The sequence below is a fragment of the Typopeltis vanoorti genome, chromosome 18, assembly GCF_054136105.1.
Source record: "Typopeltis vanoorti isolate ZY-2024b chromosome 18, IOZ_Tvanoo_1.0, whole genome shotgun sequence".
Taxonomy (NCBI): domain Eukaryota; kingdom Metazoa; phylum Arthropoda; class Arachnida; order Uropygi; family Thelyphonidae; genus Typopeltis; species Typopeltis vanoorti.
In genome coordinates this window covers 50652858-50668667 of record NC_143566.1, presented here as the reverse complement: position 1 = coordinate 50668667, position 15810 = coordinate 50652858, and the positions used below count along the sequence as shown (strand labels likewise).

The 15810-nt window shown below is 36.8% G+C and overlaps 1 protein-coding gene across 1 annotated transcript in view; it reads right to left on the bottom strand.

The window, feature by feature from the left end:
• LOC150096663 (dnaJ homolog subfamily C member 5-like) overlaps nt 1–15810 on the bottom strand; it is a 159605-nt gene that overhangs the window by 85885 nt on the left and 57910 nt on the right. The window contains exon 3 of the mRNA XM_090408235.1: nt 7216–7272. Coding sequence (XP_090264361.1) covers nt 7216–7272 — 57 coding nt within the window. The remainder of the gene's footprint in view (nt 1–7215; nt 7273–15810) is intronic.

Here is a 15810-nt window from a genome sequence, read left to right as displayed (position 1 = left end):
TGATTGTATAAAACATCGTGCAACTGATAGCGATGGGTATATAAAAAAATAACAAAAACATGCAAGAAAGAGGAACATATAACTAAGCAAGAGAAGAGAAGTAAGGAGAAAAAATTTATTGCGATTTGAGAGTAGTGTGACAGTCTTCTTTCCCTGGTGCAAAAATTAATATTAGTGAAGCCGTCAGGATGCAAAAAATAAATAACCGATTGTTTTGGTATACTAACAGCTTCAAAAAGGTGAAAAGGCATTGCTACCTCTCTGTGATATTAACTAATATCTCTAATTGAAAATGCCTATGTAAGATTCCTTTCACTGTGAAGAATCAAACTCCCCAACTGAGAAGGGAGCAATGTGTGAAACCTTGTTATATCACAACTCTCCTTATGTCAACAAATCTCATCAGCTATAGCAGTGCAACAGCACTAATGGTGCTCGTGTCCCAGGCACATATCCTAAGGTGTGCACAATTTGGAGTCATGGAGAAATTTAGGGATGCCAGTTCTGATCTCTTCTACAGGTGCTGATTTGTCATGCTACAGCAAGTTATTCTCAATGTCGTTATGAATAAGTTATTCTCTTTGTCAGAACCATTTTCTTTAATGCTGTGCTCTAAGTCAGTGCATTCCTCTCCCCCACCCCAATCCAACATTATTAGGACTTACCATGCTCTAACTAATCAAAACTAATCCTGTTTTTACTAAGACACTCTTACTGTTTAATATTCAGTTAATGTTTGCTCGTGCCTTTATTCCAATATTTTAAACGTCCTGAGGATGCCTTTGATATCTACACAGAAAGTCTATCAAATCATTTAACTAATCCATTATTTCTTTACATAAATTTCTATAAAGTTTTTTTGTTGTACTACATATAATACAGATCTACAAATTACACAGGATGAAGTGTAACATGCACTGTATTTATTAAACTTATACCATTTTAAAATTCAAATTTTATTGCTAAAAAAGGCCTAGAGATTATACTTTCCCACATAGATATTCTTGTGGTACCATTAAGTTTGCTCTCATTAGAGCAAACTTAATGGGACTACAAGAATTTGCTATGCTGGATTTACTTCAGAACAGCACGTTGACTATGGGCTTTAGTTAAGACTTGGATACTTTGTTGTAATAGTGCTTGCAATTAGTAAAAAGTCAACTGCATATATGGCAAGCAGCACTTGAAAAGATTTCTTTTCAACTACTGCATCTTGCCATCTGCTGTTCACATAAAGTTTCACCTATGCTCTTGAGAATTTGAAAGTTTGTTTTCCCTCTTTCTTTTAGCACCGTGCCATTCACCTAATGCAATGTAATTAATATTCCACATAAATTAATGCCAGTTTTGTTAACATTCATTACTTCATATCTTTAATATGAGGAAACTGAAGATCCAGCTATTGCTAAGGAGTGCATATCAACCCTGGATAAAAACAGAAAGGAAAGATGGATCTCAACCATCAATGAACTCTATTTCGTCACATCTAGTCGGAGAAGCTGGTCACTTTTGAGAAAATTAGGTGGAGCAGAGCCAACGACACACAAAACAGAGATGACTCCTGATCAAATGGCTAACCATTTATTGAAAACCTCCAAGATTCATCCCAACTCTACCAGGAAAATTGCTGTACAAGCTTCCGTCAGACAAATCCTGAAGACGGAACCCGAGCTTCCTGAACTCATACACCCAATACTTGGAAAGAGGTACAAATAGCCTTAAAACTGACCAAGAATGGCAAAGCTGTAGGAGTAGATGGTGTACTCCCTGAATTCTTAAAACATCTTGGTCAACATGGCTGGCTGCCCTTTTCTCAGAAATCATCATGTCTGGTAAATTACTAAAGCTGTGGTGGGAGGCCAAAATAATTGCCGTGCCCAAACCAGGGAAAGATCCAAATGAAGTGAAAAACCTACGACCTATCTCCTTGCTTTGCACCACCTTTAAGCTCTTTGAAAGAATTCTCCTTAGAAGAATTTCACCACTCATCGAAAGAGTACTCCCAACTGAACAAGCTGGCTTCAGGCGAGTAAGAAGTTGCTGTGATCAGGTCCTGGCAATTCAAACTGAAGCAGGCTTCCAGAAGAAACTCAAATCTGGAGCCACTGTCATTGACCTAACATCTGCTTATGAAACTGTCTGGATCAGGGGCCTCCTCCTAAAACTAGGAAATATTATAAATGTTAATATATATCGCTATCAACAATAACAGTGTCAATGAGACTTATTTCATGTATCTTCTCTCCACATGAATTAGTGCACATTTTAATGTTTGAACATTGTTACTAACATGTTCTGAACAGACATCTGGGGTACTTATTATTAGCTTTGGCTGTTTCTCCAAATTTCCCAATATAGTTAGATCTTCAACAAGAACCAACTTTTCTTTTATCATTGTGTGACTGTATATACAAATAAGTGTAATTATCAAGTTCCTCATTCTGATATCTGCCCACATCATTCTATTTGATATTGCCTGCAATGCAAGATTATCCTTTTATTTAATGTTGAATACTAGAGCTACTCCTGTTTTTCCCCGATTATTATGGCCTGAATACAACATCTTTTGTTGCTTAGAAAGATCCCAATTGTGTCTTTTTTGTTTCAGTAGCACTTATGTCGATCTGGTACTTATAAAATTCTTTTGCAAGTTCCATTATTTTTTTTTCCCCTGATGTTTCTTATACTGATGGTGCTAATCTTGAACTTTGCTAATGCTGAGTAGGGATATCTTCTGGAATTTGTTCCAAGCTGACTTTTTGTTGTTCACCCTGGTTCCCTGGCAAAAACAATAAGGGGTCTTGTTTAACCCTATGTGGTGCTTTGAAGAAAGTCGACCTAAATGTGAGCTCCTTGTTTTATCGTTTTGAAAAGTGATTTCCCCACTTAAATTTCACAGGTGAAACCATAATAGCAATTCTCCAAAGGATTAATCATTGATGAGTCCCAACTCCCCGGAGGTCTTTCTTAATAATATTATTATAGTTTAGAGCAGTCACTGATCACTGCTTGATAAACTAAAGCCAACAATGAACCACTGTTGGAGAAATCATTCATTTCCAAGTCAAACCACAAGATTCTGATAAAACTTAAAGCTAGATTTGGAAATGAACTTTAGATGTAGAAGAGTTAAGTGATTCTCATTCAGCTGAAATGAAAAAAGATGAACTAATTTAAATTCAGAAGAGGCATATATATATATATATATATATATATATATATGAAGACAATGAAAATAGCAGGGATGCTTAAGGGTCAAAGCTGTATAACTGAGAGGAGACCTCCACATAGCCTTAAAAGGAATGCGGAGAACCGACCATCCTTCTGACCTAATGTCCAATCCTCACCTTCTCGTGGTGCACCCTGTTGGGTTATCTACCTGGATAATGAACGAACAAGGATGGGCTGGCAATTTGGGATTTAGCCGACCAAATTGTATTCCTATTGGTTAAACCAAAATACAAAATGATGGTACAACATGACAAAATTTCATGCTGGTTGGGGCGTCGCCCACTTAAACAAGGGCCCCCCCCCCATTGTTTTCGCCAAGGAACCAGGGCAAACAGTGAAAAGTCAGCTACAGGAACAAATCTGAAAGTGCACCCCAACTCAACATCACCAGAGTTTAAGATCGGTACTATCAACATAAGAAGCCTTAATGGCAAAGAAATGGAGCTAGCTAAGCAATTAGATAAGTACCAGATCGACATAATAGGGGTGACTGAAACAAAAAAGACAAAAACTGGTGAGATCTTTCTGACCAATAAATACAAAATATTATATTCAGGCAATGCCAATCAAGGAAAAGGAGTAGCCATTCAACACAAAATACGAGGCTCATCTTCTTGAATGGCAGGCAGTGTCAAGTAGAGTGATGTGAGCAAATATCAGAATGGGGAACTGGACAATGAGACTTATTTGTGCCTATGGTCCAAAAGAAGACTCTACTAAGGTAGTAGGGGAGGAATTTTTTGAGGCTCTAGAGAAAGCTACTGACACAATGAAAAAGGAAAAGTTGGTCCTTGTTGGGGATCTAAATAGCAGAGTAGGAAGTGATTGTCAGACATACAAAAATGTTTTGGGAAAATTTGGAGAAAAGAGCAAAGTCAATAATAATAATAGCATATACCTGTTGGATTTCTGCTCAGGACATGGACTGGTTATTACTAATACCATGTTCCAACATAATAATGTGCACAAATTCACATGGAGAGAAGAGGCAAGGAATAAGAAAAGTCTCATTGACTATGTTATTGTTGATAGTGATGTTTTCTCCCTGGTGCAGGACACCAGAGTGTATAGAGGATTTGAAATTGGAAGTGATCACTATTTAGTCTTGAGCAGGATAAAATTGAATTTCATATTGAAAAGAATGGCATGTAAGAAAGTTTTAAAGAGAATAAAAGTTCAGCAGCTCTCAGATGTGAACTGTAGACAAAAATACACAAAGATTATTGAAGAAAAGACGAGAGTTTGAGAACAAGAACCAAACCTTGGAGATTCAGTGGCAAACCTTGAAGAAAATCCTGATTGATTCAGCCAGAGAGGCATATGGTGAAGTTGTCTGCAAGGCTAGAAAAATCAGAACTCCATGGTGGACACAGGAAGTTAAAGAGGCAGTGAAGGAAAAGAAGAAAGAATATCAAAAGTTCATGGGAAATAAGTCAGCTTGTGCTCTTAGAGAATACAGAGACAAATGTAAGAAAGCTAAACACTGTAAAACTAGCTAAACAAAAGTCATGGGAGGACTTTAGCAAGAATGTAGAAAATAAGTATCAAGAAGATGGCAAGATATTCTGAAGGTTGTTGAAGAAGATTAGAAATGGAGGAAACAGTACTGTAAAAGGAGTTAGAAATGATAAAGGTGACATGAAAACAGGAGAAAAAGATATCCTTGAAGTGTGGAGTAATTACTTCGAAAAATTGCTAAATGAAACAAGCAGTGAAGCACAGTGTTTAAAAACACTCAACCAGCATACAGGCGGGAATACATATCCATGCTTGAAGTAGAAATAGCCATCAAAGGCTTAAAATGTGGAAAGGCAGCAGGATTAGATGATATTCGACCAGAAATGCTGAAGTATGGTGGTATAAAAGTCTTACAGTGGCTGCACTGCATAGTTCAGAAGTCCTGGACAGAGGGACGAATTCCTGATGATTAGAGTAGAGTTCTAATAGTACCCATATATAAAAAGGAAAATAAAACTGAATGTGAGAATTACAGAGGTAATTCTCACATTCAGTTTCTGTTATTTATTTTGTGTGTATATATATATATATATATATATATATATATATATATATATATATATATGCTCACACTCAGTATTTCCTTACTGAGTGTTCCAGGCAAGATTTATGCCAGTATACCTGAGAAACACTTGAGAAGAATTGTGGAAGAAAAGATTGGTGAAGAACAAGCTGGATTCAGGCCAAATAGTTGAGAAAGCATTGGAATATAACAAAGATCTGTATTTAAGTTTTGTCGATCTGGAAAAGGCATATGACAAGGTGCCAAGAGAAAAGATATTCAATACGATAATACGATACAGTTATAAGGTGTCAATGGGACATTATATCAAGCAATACTTAGTCTTTATTTGAGTTGCAAGTCAGCAGTTAGAATTGAAGTACAGGAAGATGGTTTAATATTAAATCTAGTGTCAGACACGGATGTACATTATCCCCTCTGTTATTCATTATCCATATAGATCACATTATGAAGGAAAGTGGTATTAAACATGATATCAAAATTGGGGATGTTAATGTCAGCTCTTTGCTTTATGCGGATGATGTTATACTTCTAAATAAATCCGCTACAAGTTTGCAAGATTCTCTGACTAAATTGAATAACTGTTGTAATAGATATAGTATGAAGGTCAGCAATAAAAAGACAAAGACAATGAAAATAGGTAGAATCTTTGAAAATGTCAACTGTGTTTTGAATGGGGAACCTGTGGAACAAGTAAAACATTTCAACTACTTAGGCACAATTTTTACTGAAGATGGTAAATTAAATGTGAAAATAGACAACAGAATCAACAAAGCTGGTATTGTAGGAAGTCAACTGGATAAATTCATATGGAATAAGAGAGAAATTAGTCGGAACACTAAATTAGCTGTATACAAGACAGTGTTCAAACTAGTTTTAACTTATGAATCTGAGAGCTGGGTCAGAAGTAAAAACACTTGACCAAAGACTAGAGACTACAGATATGAGAGTCCTAAGAAAGATAAGAGGCATGAACAGATGGCATCAATGGCAATATCATTAAAAATGAGGATATTAGGAAAGAATTTGAAATTGTCAGCATCCAGGAATGCGTTAGCAGAGCCAATCTCAGGTGGTATGGTCACTCGAACAGAATGGGAGAGGAAAGATTAGCAAAACAAGTGTTCTCTGCCATGTTGGCAGGAAAATGATCCAGAGAAAGACCAAGATATAGGTGGATTGATACGGTACAAAGTGCCTTAGACGACAGAAATATACGATCTGATAATGATGTTGGAGTCTTGACAATTAACAGACTGATTTGGATGAAAATTGTAGATAGGAAGTCAGTAATGAAGTAAATTTTTCATCAAGTACTATCATATCCTGTACACCCCTTGAGGGTACATGTCAGGAATTTGATGATGATGAAAATAGCATAAACTCTCTGACAAATGTTTCGACAAGTCAGACCTTGCAGATTATGTAAATCAATCTCAAAAAAAGTGGCTAGTGGATAATGATTCAAATGCCAAAAGAAGTTCTACAGTCCACAAAGGCATTGCATTGATAAGGTTGAGCTGCTAAAAAAAAATTATATGAAGAAATTTTGAATTATGCATTTTTTACTATATCTGTATAAAGTTAATTTCAGCAACACATTAAGAAATTTAATAAAAACATATCCTATGAAAAAAGAAAACTTCAACTTACAAAACACATTTCAACCAGAACATTATGTTTGTAAATTGGGGTTCATCTGTGTGTGTGTATATATATATATATATATATATATATATATATATATATATATATATATAAAATTGACATATTCCATCTTCTCCACTTCCAAAATTTCTCCATTATTATACAGGTATCTTCATGGAGTCTGAAGACTCATCAAGGGAGATTCATTACATGTAATATAATGAATCTCCCATAAAAAAAAATAAATAAAATAAAATAAAATAAAATTTAAAAAATTATGCATTAATGTTACATACCTTTTCAGATGCTTCAGGATTATCAGGATTTTTATCTGGATGGTATCTCAAAGCCAGCTATAAAATAAATAGCAGAGAATCAAAAATTTTAAAAGAACATTTTTTTAAAATTAAATTATTAAAAGGACCTCACATATTGTTAACATCCGACCACCATATAGTGAAAAGGACATCGTGGGAGGTCTATACTCTCTCTTGCCAAAAGATCATTGAACTGTGCCTTGAACCCATTCAGTTTCCCCACTCACCAAACACAGGCAATGCATTCCATGTACTGTCACTCTCCATGCAAAGAACCTGCTTCTCACTCTGCTGCTCACACCCTCCATGGATGGCCTCTAGTTCTACTCTTTGAAATATCATCCCCACATTAATCTGGTAACAACCCCTATCTTAATTATATCCCCCTATTCTTCTATTCACAAGCTCTGTAAATTGCATTCCCTCAATTTCTCCTCGTACCTGACACTAACTTAGTAAACCTTCTCTTGACCCTATCTAATGCATTCTCATTCCCCTGAAAATCAGATGACCAAATCTGTGCAGTAGTCCATACATGGCCTGATCAAAGCCTTATACAAGCGAACCATAACCTCTTTGCTTCTGCATGTCAATGTCCTCCTCATTACTGCCATCACCCATTGGGATGTTCTTACAATTTTAGAATGTGATCCTTAAACTAAAAATCTCTATCCACCATCACTCTCAGATCTCTCATCTTCTCCACTAATGGTACTCTGCATCCCAACCTTGCTTACCAAATTTCAAGAGCTTGTTCTCTGCAACATTAAATTGACAGTTCCACTCATTTGCCCACTCTGTCTATTCAGATCCTCCTGCAAGGCCACAACATCTGCTCTATTTCTCATAGCCCTTCTTCAATCAGCACCCTCCTTATACAACTGTTGTCTCTTAAAAACTTTACATCATTGGCAAACAGCTACACATTTCCAGTTAAGCTGTTCCCATAATGTCATTAACGTGCTAGTTAAACAACAAAGGTCACAAAACAGAGATCTCTATGACACTCCACCAGTGACATTCCTCTTTTGGAATACCACTCCTCCATATACAACCTGCTGATACCTGTCTGACAGCCAATCAGCTATCCAACTTACTAGTCTGTGACCTAATCCTCTGTTTCAGTTTCGCAACTTATTATATGGTGGCCTATCAAAAGGCCTTTGAAAAATCAAAGTACACCACCATATATGCATCTCCTTTATGAAGCGAATTTATCATCTTGTTATAATATGCAAGTAGACTGCTGAAACATGAACTCCCCCTAACAAACTCATTCTGCCCATCATAAAGAACACTGCTATGATCAACTCACTTCTGAATCTAGTCTTCACCAACTTCTCTAATACCTTAACAACAACCCCAGAGACTGGCCTATAATTTGTAGCCTTAGTATTATTCCCACCCCTGTGAAGTAGAATGATTTTTCCAGCTCCAATTCCCTGGGACTTGTCTGTTGTAACTCATGTTAAATACTGAAGTTCTGCCATTAATTCCGTAAAGCATTCCCTCAAGATACATGGTGATATACCATCAAGTCCTATTGCCTTATTAATATCAAGTTTATTTAATTCCTCATATACTTCCTGCTCATTCACAAATCAATTCCTCCTCCACCATACCCTCTACACTCCACTTTTTCCTCATGTTGGCATCAGGAGGATGAAATACACTTACACTGATAAACTGATCATTGAATAATTCAACTATATCCTCTACATTGGTTACCAATCTGCCAGTGTCATCATCTTCCCACAGCATGCATCATCTTCCCACAGGCATTTTTCCTTCTACTTGCCACATATCGAAAGAATTCGCTATGATTTTGCATAGGTTGATTGGCTAACTTCTCATACTGCACTTCTGCTCCCTTTACCTTCCTAGCCTGCCTCTTTGCATTCTTCATGCAAATGATCATTACTAACATTTATCTTGTGCTACCTCCACAATGCCTTCTTCCATATTTCATACTTCATTTATCCATTTTAATCCTACTTTTGTAAGCTTTTTACCTTTGGGATATACTCAGACACTGTTGCTATTAAATAGCTCTTGATCAATGTCCATGCAGCATCTATATCCTACCTACTCAACTTCTCTTTTGACACACTAGCTCCCAGTTGTCTCCTAAGCTTTCCATAATCACCAGTCATATAGTTTAACATGCATCCCTTCATTATAGAAGTTCTGATATGACTGGCTGTAATGCAGGTGATCACTTCATGGTTACTCTTGCCAACTAGGGGAAGATTAGACACACCATTCACAATCACATCCTCTGATGATATAACCAGATCTAAGTCTCTTAACCATCATATGCCCTCCATTACATCCTAAAATTGTTGTCTCTTAAGAACTCAAGAATTTCATTCTCCTTATTCCCTGATGCTATCTCTTCTTTCCAATCAATACTGCCAAAGTTGAAATCACCAATAACATTCACCCTTTGCTTGCTCACTAAGACAAGTTACTTATAGATTTGTTCCCGCCTTCTGAATTTCCTGGCCTGTAGCAACACCCCCACTAAATATCTCGTTCTATAAACCTCCACTTCACACCATACTGCTTCAAGGCCACTGCCACTTTTTCTCCTTGTATCGCAAACCTTACATGGACATAATTCTCCTATCATCAGCAATTCTCCCTTCCTTACCTTTCTTATCTTCATGAAAAGGATCATATTCCTCCATTTCTATTCCCATCAAGATGTAATTCTCATCCAACTATGTTTCACTTATTCCAACTATTTTGGGGCACATAAACTCAAAGCAATCATTTTGTCTTCCTTATTTCTGATACTCCTGGCATTCATAAATAAACAAATTCATTTCTTGGTCCATAACCAATCCTACTTATACTGTTCCCCACCTATAACTTCTCACCTACTCATGTCTGCTCACCTTCTGCCCAACATAGCCCCTCCCCACTCTGAGTATTCCTGACCATTCCATTCCTATGCTGACCATCCACATGTGCATTCATTACCACGTTCAGAATCTACTCTCATTACAATGACTCTCCCTGACCCAACCCTGTCCAACTAGCATTCTTGTTTTCACATTCTCTTCCACTGATTCCATATTATTATTATTATTTTGGTAACCTCCTTGGAGTCAACACTCATCATGGGAGACCCACTCAACCAGCAACGTGTATCATAATGACCTTTGAAGTTCTTTATACTACCTGCATTCACAATGCATTCCATTCACTAACGACTCTTCACATAAAAAATTTACTCTTCACATCCTTCTTCACTACATCTTTATACAACTTCCAGGGATGGCCTCTCGTTCTTGCCATCTTTAAATCCACTCTTTTTATAATTCCTTCTACATCAATCTGACAGAATCCATTAACTAACTTGAAGGTCTCTATCATAATTCTTCTTTCCTCCTATCGTCTAACCTCTGTAATCCATATTCCTTCAAATGCTCTTCATAACCAACAGTCGAATCCTGATATCACTTTGATCACATGACTTGCATTTCCTGCACTCACTCATTCACACCACAAAGCATTCACTCTTGGCAACAAGTACATTTAACACACATACACTGCATCATAGAAAATTCCTCATGCTAAACTCAGTGAACAAGGAAACCTTGGCTGCCATTTTCTTAGTATGCCTTGGTACTACAAGAAAAATGCTTTCCAAATGATATATTAAAATTCACACACGCCAAAATTTTTATTTACACACATCACACATACAAAATCAATTTTACAGTCAATTAAAATCAATTTTAAAATAAGTAAAATGCTACCAAAAATAATTTATAAAATTATTAATATTCACCAAAACAAAATACATCTGCAAGCTACATTCAGCACTGCATCTACTGTGAACTGCAAACATCAAACAATGATCATTAATCTACCAGATCTGTTGTTATCCCTAGATAATTTTTTTAAAAGCTTCTAGGGAGTTTAAGCGAGCTAGCTCCTTAATCAATATTTCTCTGAATATTGAGATATCTATATTATAATCCAAGTTTAATATTAGCACTAAGTGTTCCATTTTAGATCTTATGTTTGAATGCAATACTTGCAAAGTAGGTTCATTGTAGAAATGTTAAAAACTTCTAATCCATTAGGTCATTGCAAACCATGCATTTACCAATATCCATCATTCAGGTAAGTAGATATTCATTATTTTTATTTTATAAAATTCTAGGTCACTCTTCTAGCCTGCAACTTAAGTTTCATGAATTTAGTCACTGACTGACAGCCATTATAAACCTATCTTATTTAGTTTCCAACACAACATAAACTTTCAACATACAGCTATTTGCTGATTATGGAAAGATAGGAAAGGTAATCAGAAATGCTGTTGATATGCAGTACTTGGAGAATGATTTGAATAGGCTGGAATTGTGGGCATGAGAAAATGGATGTCAGTAAATGTAAAGTCGTTCACTTCGGTGTGATTAGATACCCAATGTTGTATTACGAGGGTGGTCTGAAAGGTTTTTGGCCTCGGCCATATATGGCAACACTATCGGCAAGATTTTTCTTTTCTAAGTTGGTACACCTGTCATAAGCATCCATGTGAAATTGCAAGTCATTCTATCAAGTAGTTTGTTTTATACAGCTGTCTGAAACAAAAGTGTCTGTATCCCTAAAACTGAGTATTATGCAGTTATAAAATTCTTTGTAAAAGAAGGTTTAAAGGCAAAAGAAATTCATTCAAAGTTCATAAAAGTTATGGGCACTCTTCTCCTTCATTTTGACAATTATGAAATGGGCTGCCAAGTTTAAACGTGGCCGTACCAGCCTTGAAGATGATCCACATGAAGGAAGTTCAAAAAGTGTAACAACACCAGAAATCGTTGATCAGGTGCACGATATGGTATTGGATGACCAGCGAGTCAAAGTGCATGAAATTGCTGAGACTATAGGCATTTCAAAAGAACATGTAGGATATATTTTGCATGAAGAATTGCATATGAAAAAGCTTTGTGCAAGATTGGTGCCATGCTTGCTCACGGCAGATCAAAAATGCACTCGCATGAAAATCTCTGAACAGTGCTTTGAGCATTTTAACAAGAATAAAACTAATTTTGTGCATTGATTTATTACTATGGATGAGACTTGGATTCACCATCACACATCAGAATCCAAACAGCAGTCAAAACAGTGGACAGAAGCCAGTTGTTCAGCACCAAAGAAGACAAAGCCGGTTCCATCAGCAGGAAAGGTCATGGCATCAGTGTTTTGGGATGCTAAATCTTGAAGAGAGTAAAACAATAACCGGGGAATATTATTCTGATCTTTTAACCATACTAGACAAAAAAATTCGTGAGAAAAGACCTGGTTTGCAGAAGAAAAAAATCATCTTTCATCAGGACAATGCACCTGCCTACAAAAGTGTTTTGGCAATGAGAAAATTAAGGGATCTGCACTATGAATTGTTGAAACATTCACCCTATTCCCCAGATTTGGCTCCCTCTGACTTCTATCTCTTCCCAAAACTAAAACGCTTCCTTGCTGGTCAGCGTTTTTCTTTGAATCAAGAGGTGATTGCAGCTGTAGAGGGGTATTTTGCAGATCTTACTGAGAACCACTACAGGATGGAATAATGGCACTGGAGCATCGCAGGAATAAATGCATTAGTCTTAAAGGAGATTATGTTGAAAAATAAAAAATAATTTTGAAATTATAAAAAAGTTTTTTATTGTTAGGCCGACAACTTTTCAGACCACCCTATATTAGTAGGATTATGATAGAAGAAACTGATGAGGCTAGGGATCTTGGAGTGTTAGTAGATAGGAAGTTTAAGTGCAGGAGCAATGTAGCAAAGATTGCGAAAACAACTCAAAAGACAATTGCAATGTTGAAATGTTCGTTCACATGTAAAGATAAGGACGTTATTTTGCCTCTTTACAAGGCCTTGATAAGACCTCACTTAGACTATTGTGTGCAAGTCTGGTCTCCTGGTTTCCTTTGTGATTCTGATATATTGGAGAGAGTGCAAAAGGAGAGCGTTAAAAATGATATCAGGATTGTGGAATGCAGTATTTGTATTCCACATTATGATTATGATGACAGACCGAGAATCTGTAGACTGAAGAAACTAGCAAACAGGAGAAAGATAGGTGATATGATCGAGACTTACAAACTTCTGAAAGGGTCATACAGGATTTCAATTGATGGAATTTTTCAATTTACGAGGGTGGGGAAAGGACAAGAGGGCATCTTTGGAAGCTGAAAATGAATGCCTCTAAGAAGGGGTTAAGGACTAGAATTTTCTCTCATAGAATGGTGTGTGATTGGAATGGATTGCCATTACATGTTGTGAGTGAAAGCAGTGTGATGAATTCAAGAATAAGTATGATAGTTGGTGCATGTAGTATGTGGCCTCCCTTGAGGTCTCTCTTAATAATAATTATCGCACATACACACGTTATATATATAGAGAGAGAGCAAGAGAGAGAAGCTTAAGCAGTGAATGTTATTCATAACTTTTTTAAACAGTATTATAACACCCGACAAATTATATTATAAAAAAGATGTATATTATTTCTGGGAAAACTCCCATGTTACTCCTCTTTATAAACTATTATAATTACAGCTATTTTGCTTGCTTCAGTTTAGGAGTACCCCTGTTTAGATGTCATTGACTATTTACTCATGGATTCTTAGGGCATTATGAGTGTAGATGTACTAAAAAGTATATGTAGCCTAAGGAATAGAAAATTGCACATACCTTTTTCTGGGTGTTGTGGCTTTTCCTCAGTCTGCGATGTCGAAAACTGCAGAGTGTGTGTGTGTGGGGGGGGGTAGGCAGTTTGGTAGAATAAGTTAGAAAAACCCAGGTTTTTTTCGTAATATATAGAAACATATACTTTTATATAGGGTGGGGAAAAAGTGAAAGGGTTAATTTTTTTTTTTTTTTTTTAAATAGGGAGGGGGAAGGGGAAAGGTGGTTGACGGTCTTTATGGGCAAGACTACAAGAACACTTCCGTGACTGTAACATCCCCATTCCAGAACATTTAAACACTAAAAAACGCAACATCAAAAAGAAAAATCGTATACAAAACACAGGAAAAACGGAAATAGCTGTTCACGCCCTTGAACAAAAACACACCCCGCAGATAGACAAGGCCATCATAATAGACAGACAAGACAATGAAACAATGCTCAGAATATCGGAAACAATAGCTATAAAGTGTGACGCGAACTCTATCAACGTACACAGGCCCTACATAATCTCCGAGGTTTGGAAGCTTCACAACATAAAATTGAGGTCACAACCCCGACCAATAGGAGACAACACAAACACCTCTAAAGCAGAAGCACTCACCCGACCTGACATAGCTTCCACTTTCCCAATGTGTTCAGATGACGACCACGAATAGTCGAAACAGTCCACACCCCGTCAACCACCTTTCCCCTTCCCTCTCCCTATTTTAAAAAATTAACCCTTTCACTTTTTTCCCCACCCTATATAAAAGTATATGTTTCTATATATTACGAAAAAAACCCGGGTTTTTCTAACTTATTCTACCAAACTGCCTACCTCCCCACACATACACTCTGCAGTTTTCGACATCGCAGACTGAGGAAAAGCCACAACACCCAGAAAAAGGTATGTGCAATTTTCTATTCCTTAGGCTACATATACTTTTTAGTACATCTACACTCATAATGCCCTAAGAATCCATGAGTAAATAGCCAATGAAATTTAAACAGGGGTACTCCTAAACTGAAGCAGGCAAAATAGCTGTAATTATAATAGTTTATAAAGAGGAGTAACATGGGAGTTTTCCCAGAAATATTATACATAATTTTCTTGTGTCTTATAACCATACAACCCCTAACATTGGCTCTCTACTCATAACTCCCCCACCAACACCCAACACCCCCCCTCGATCACAAACACCATTAAAAATATCCTTCACCTAATGCACATACCAACATAAGCATATGTCATGGTCGCACGTCACATGTTCAATGAGTGCATAAACTTTACAAAAAGTACATACCAAAAAACCATCCTAACATACACCGCTCAAAAAATACACATAACTTTCCTCAAAAAATGCCTCGATCACAACATCACACCAAAATTCGCGACGGTACACGGCAACAGCACGATTCACGGAAACAAAAAAATCTGCTACCGAGCCCGTGCCCTCAGAAAACAAGCCATAAACAACATATTTAAAAAGAAACAACAAGCATATTCATACATTCACAAAACAAAAAACAGATTGAAAAAGCTACTAACCACTAACGAATGGGCAGATTTTTGGGATAATACCCAATCGCACATCAACGACTACACGCTATTATTAGAAGATCGACACGCAAAGAAATGGTACACACTAACAAACACCCAATACAACAATCGCGTTGCTTCCAACCCTTCGGATATTTCCGCCCTAGAACCAACAAAAAACAATTCCATTATCAGTCTATCACACCACAATCTCATGCCCTACGAAATCACCATCCTGAACAAAGGATTAAACTTTGGTGTTTCCCCAAAATACATACAAAACAGAGACATCATTACCGAAATGCAAGCGAAATTAGAGTTTGACCCTAACAAAGAAACAATATTCCAC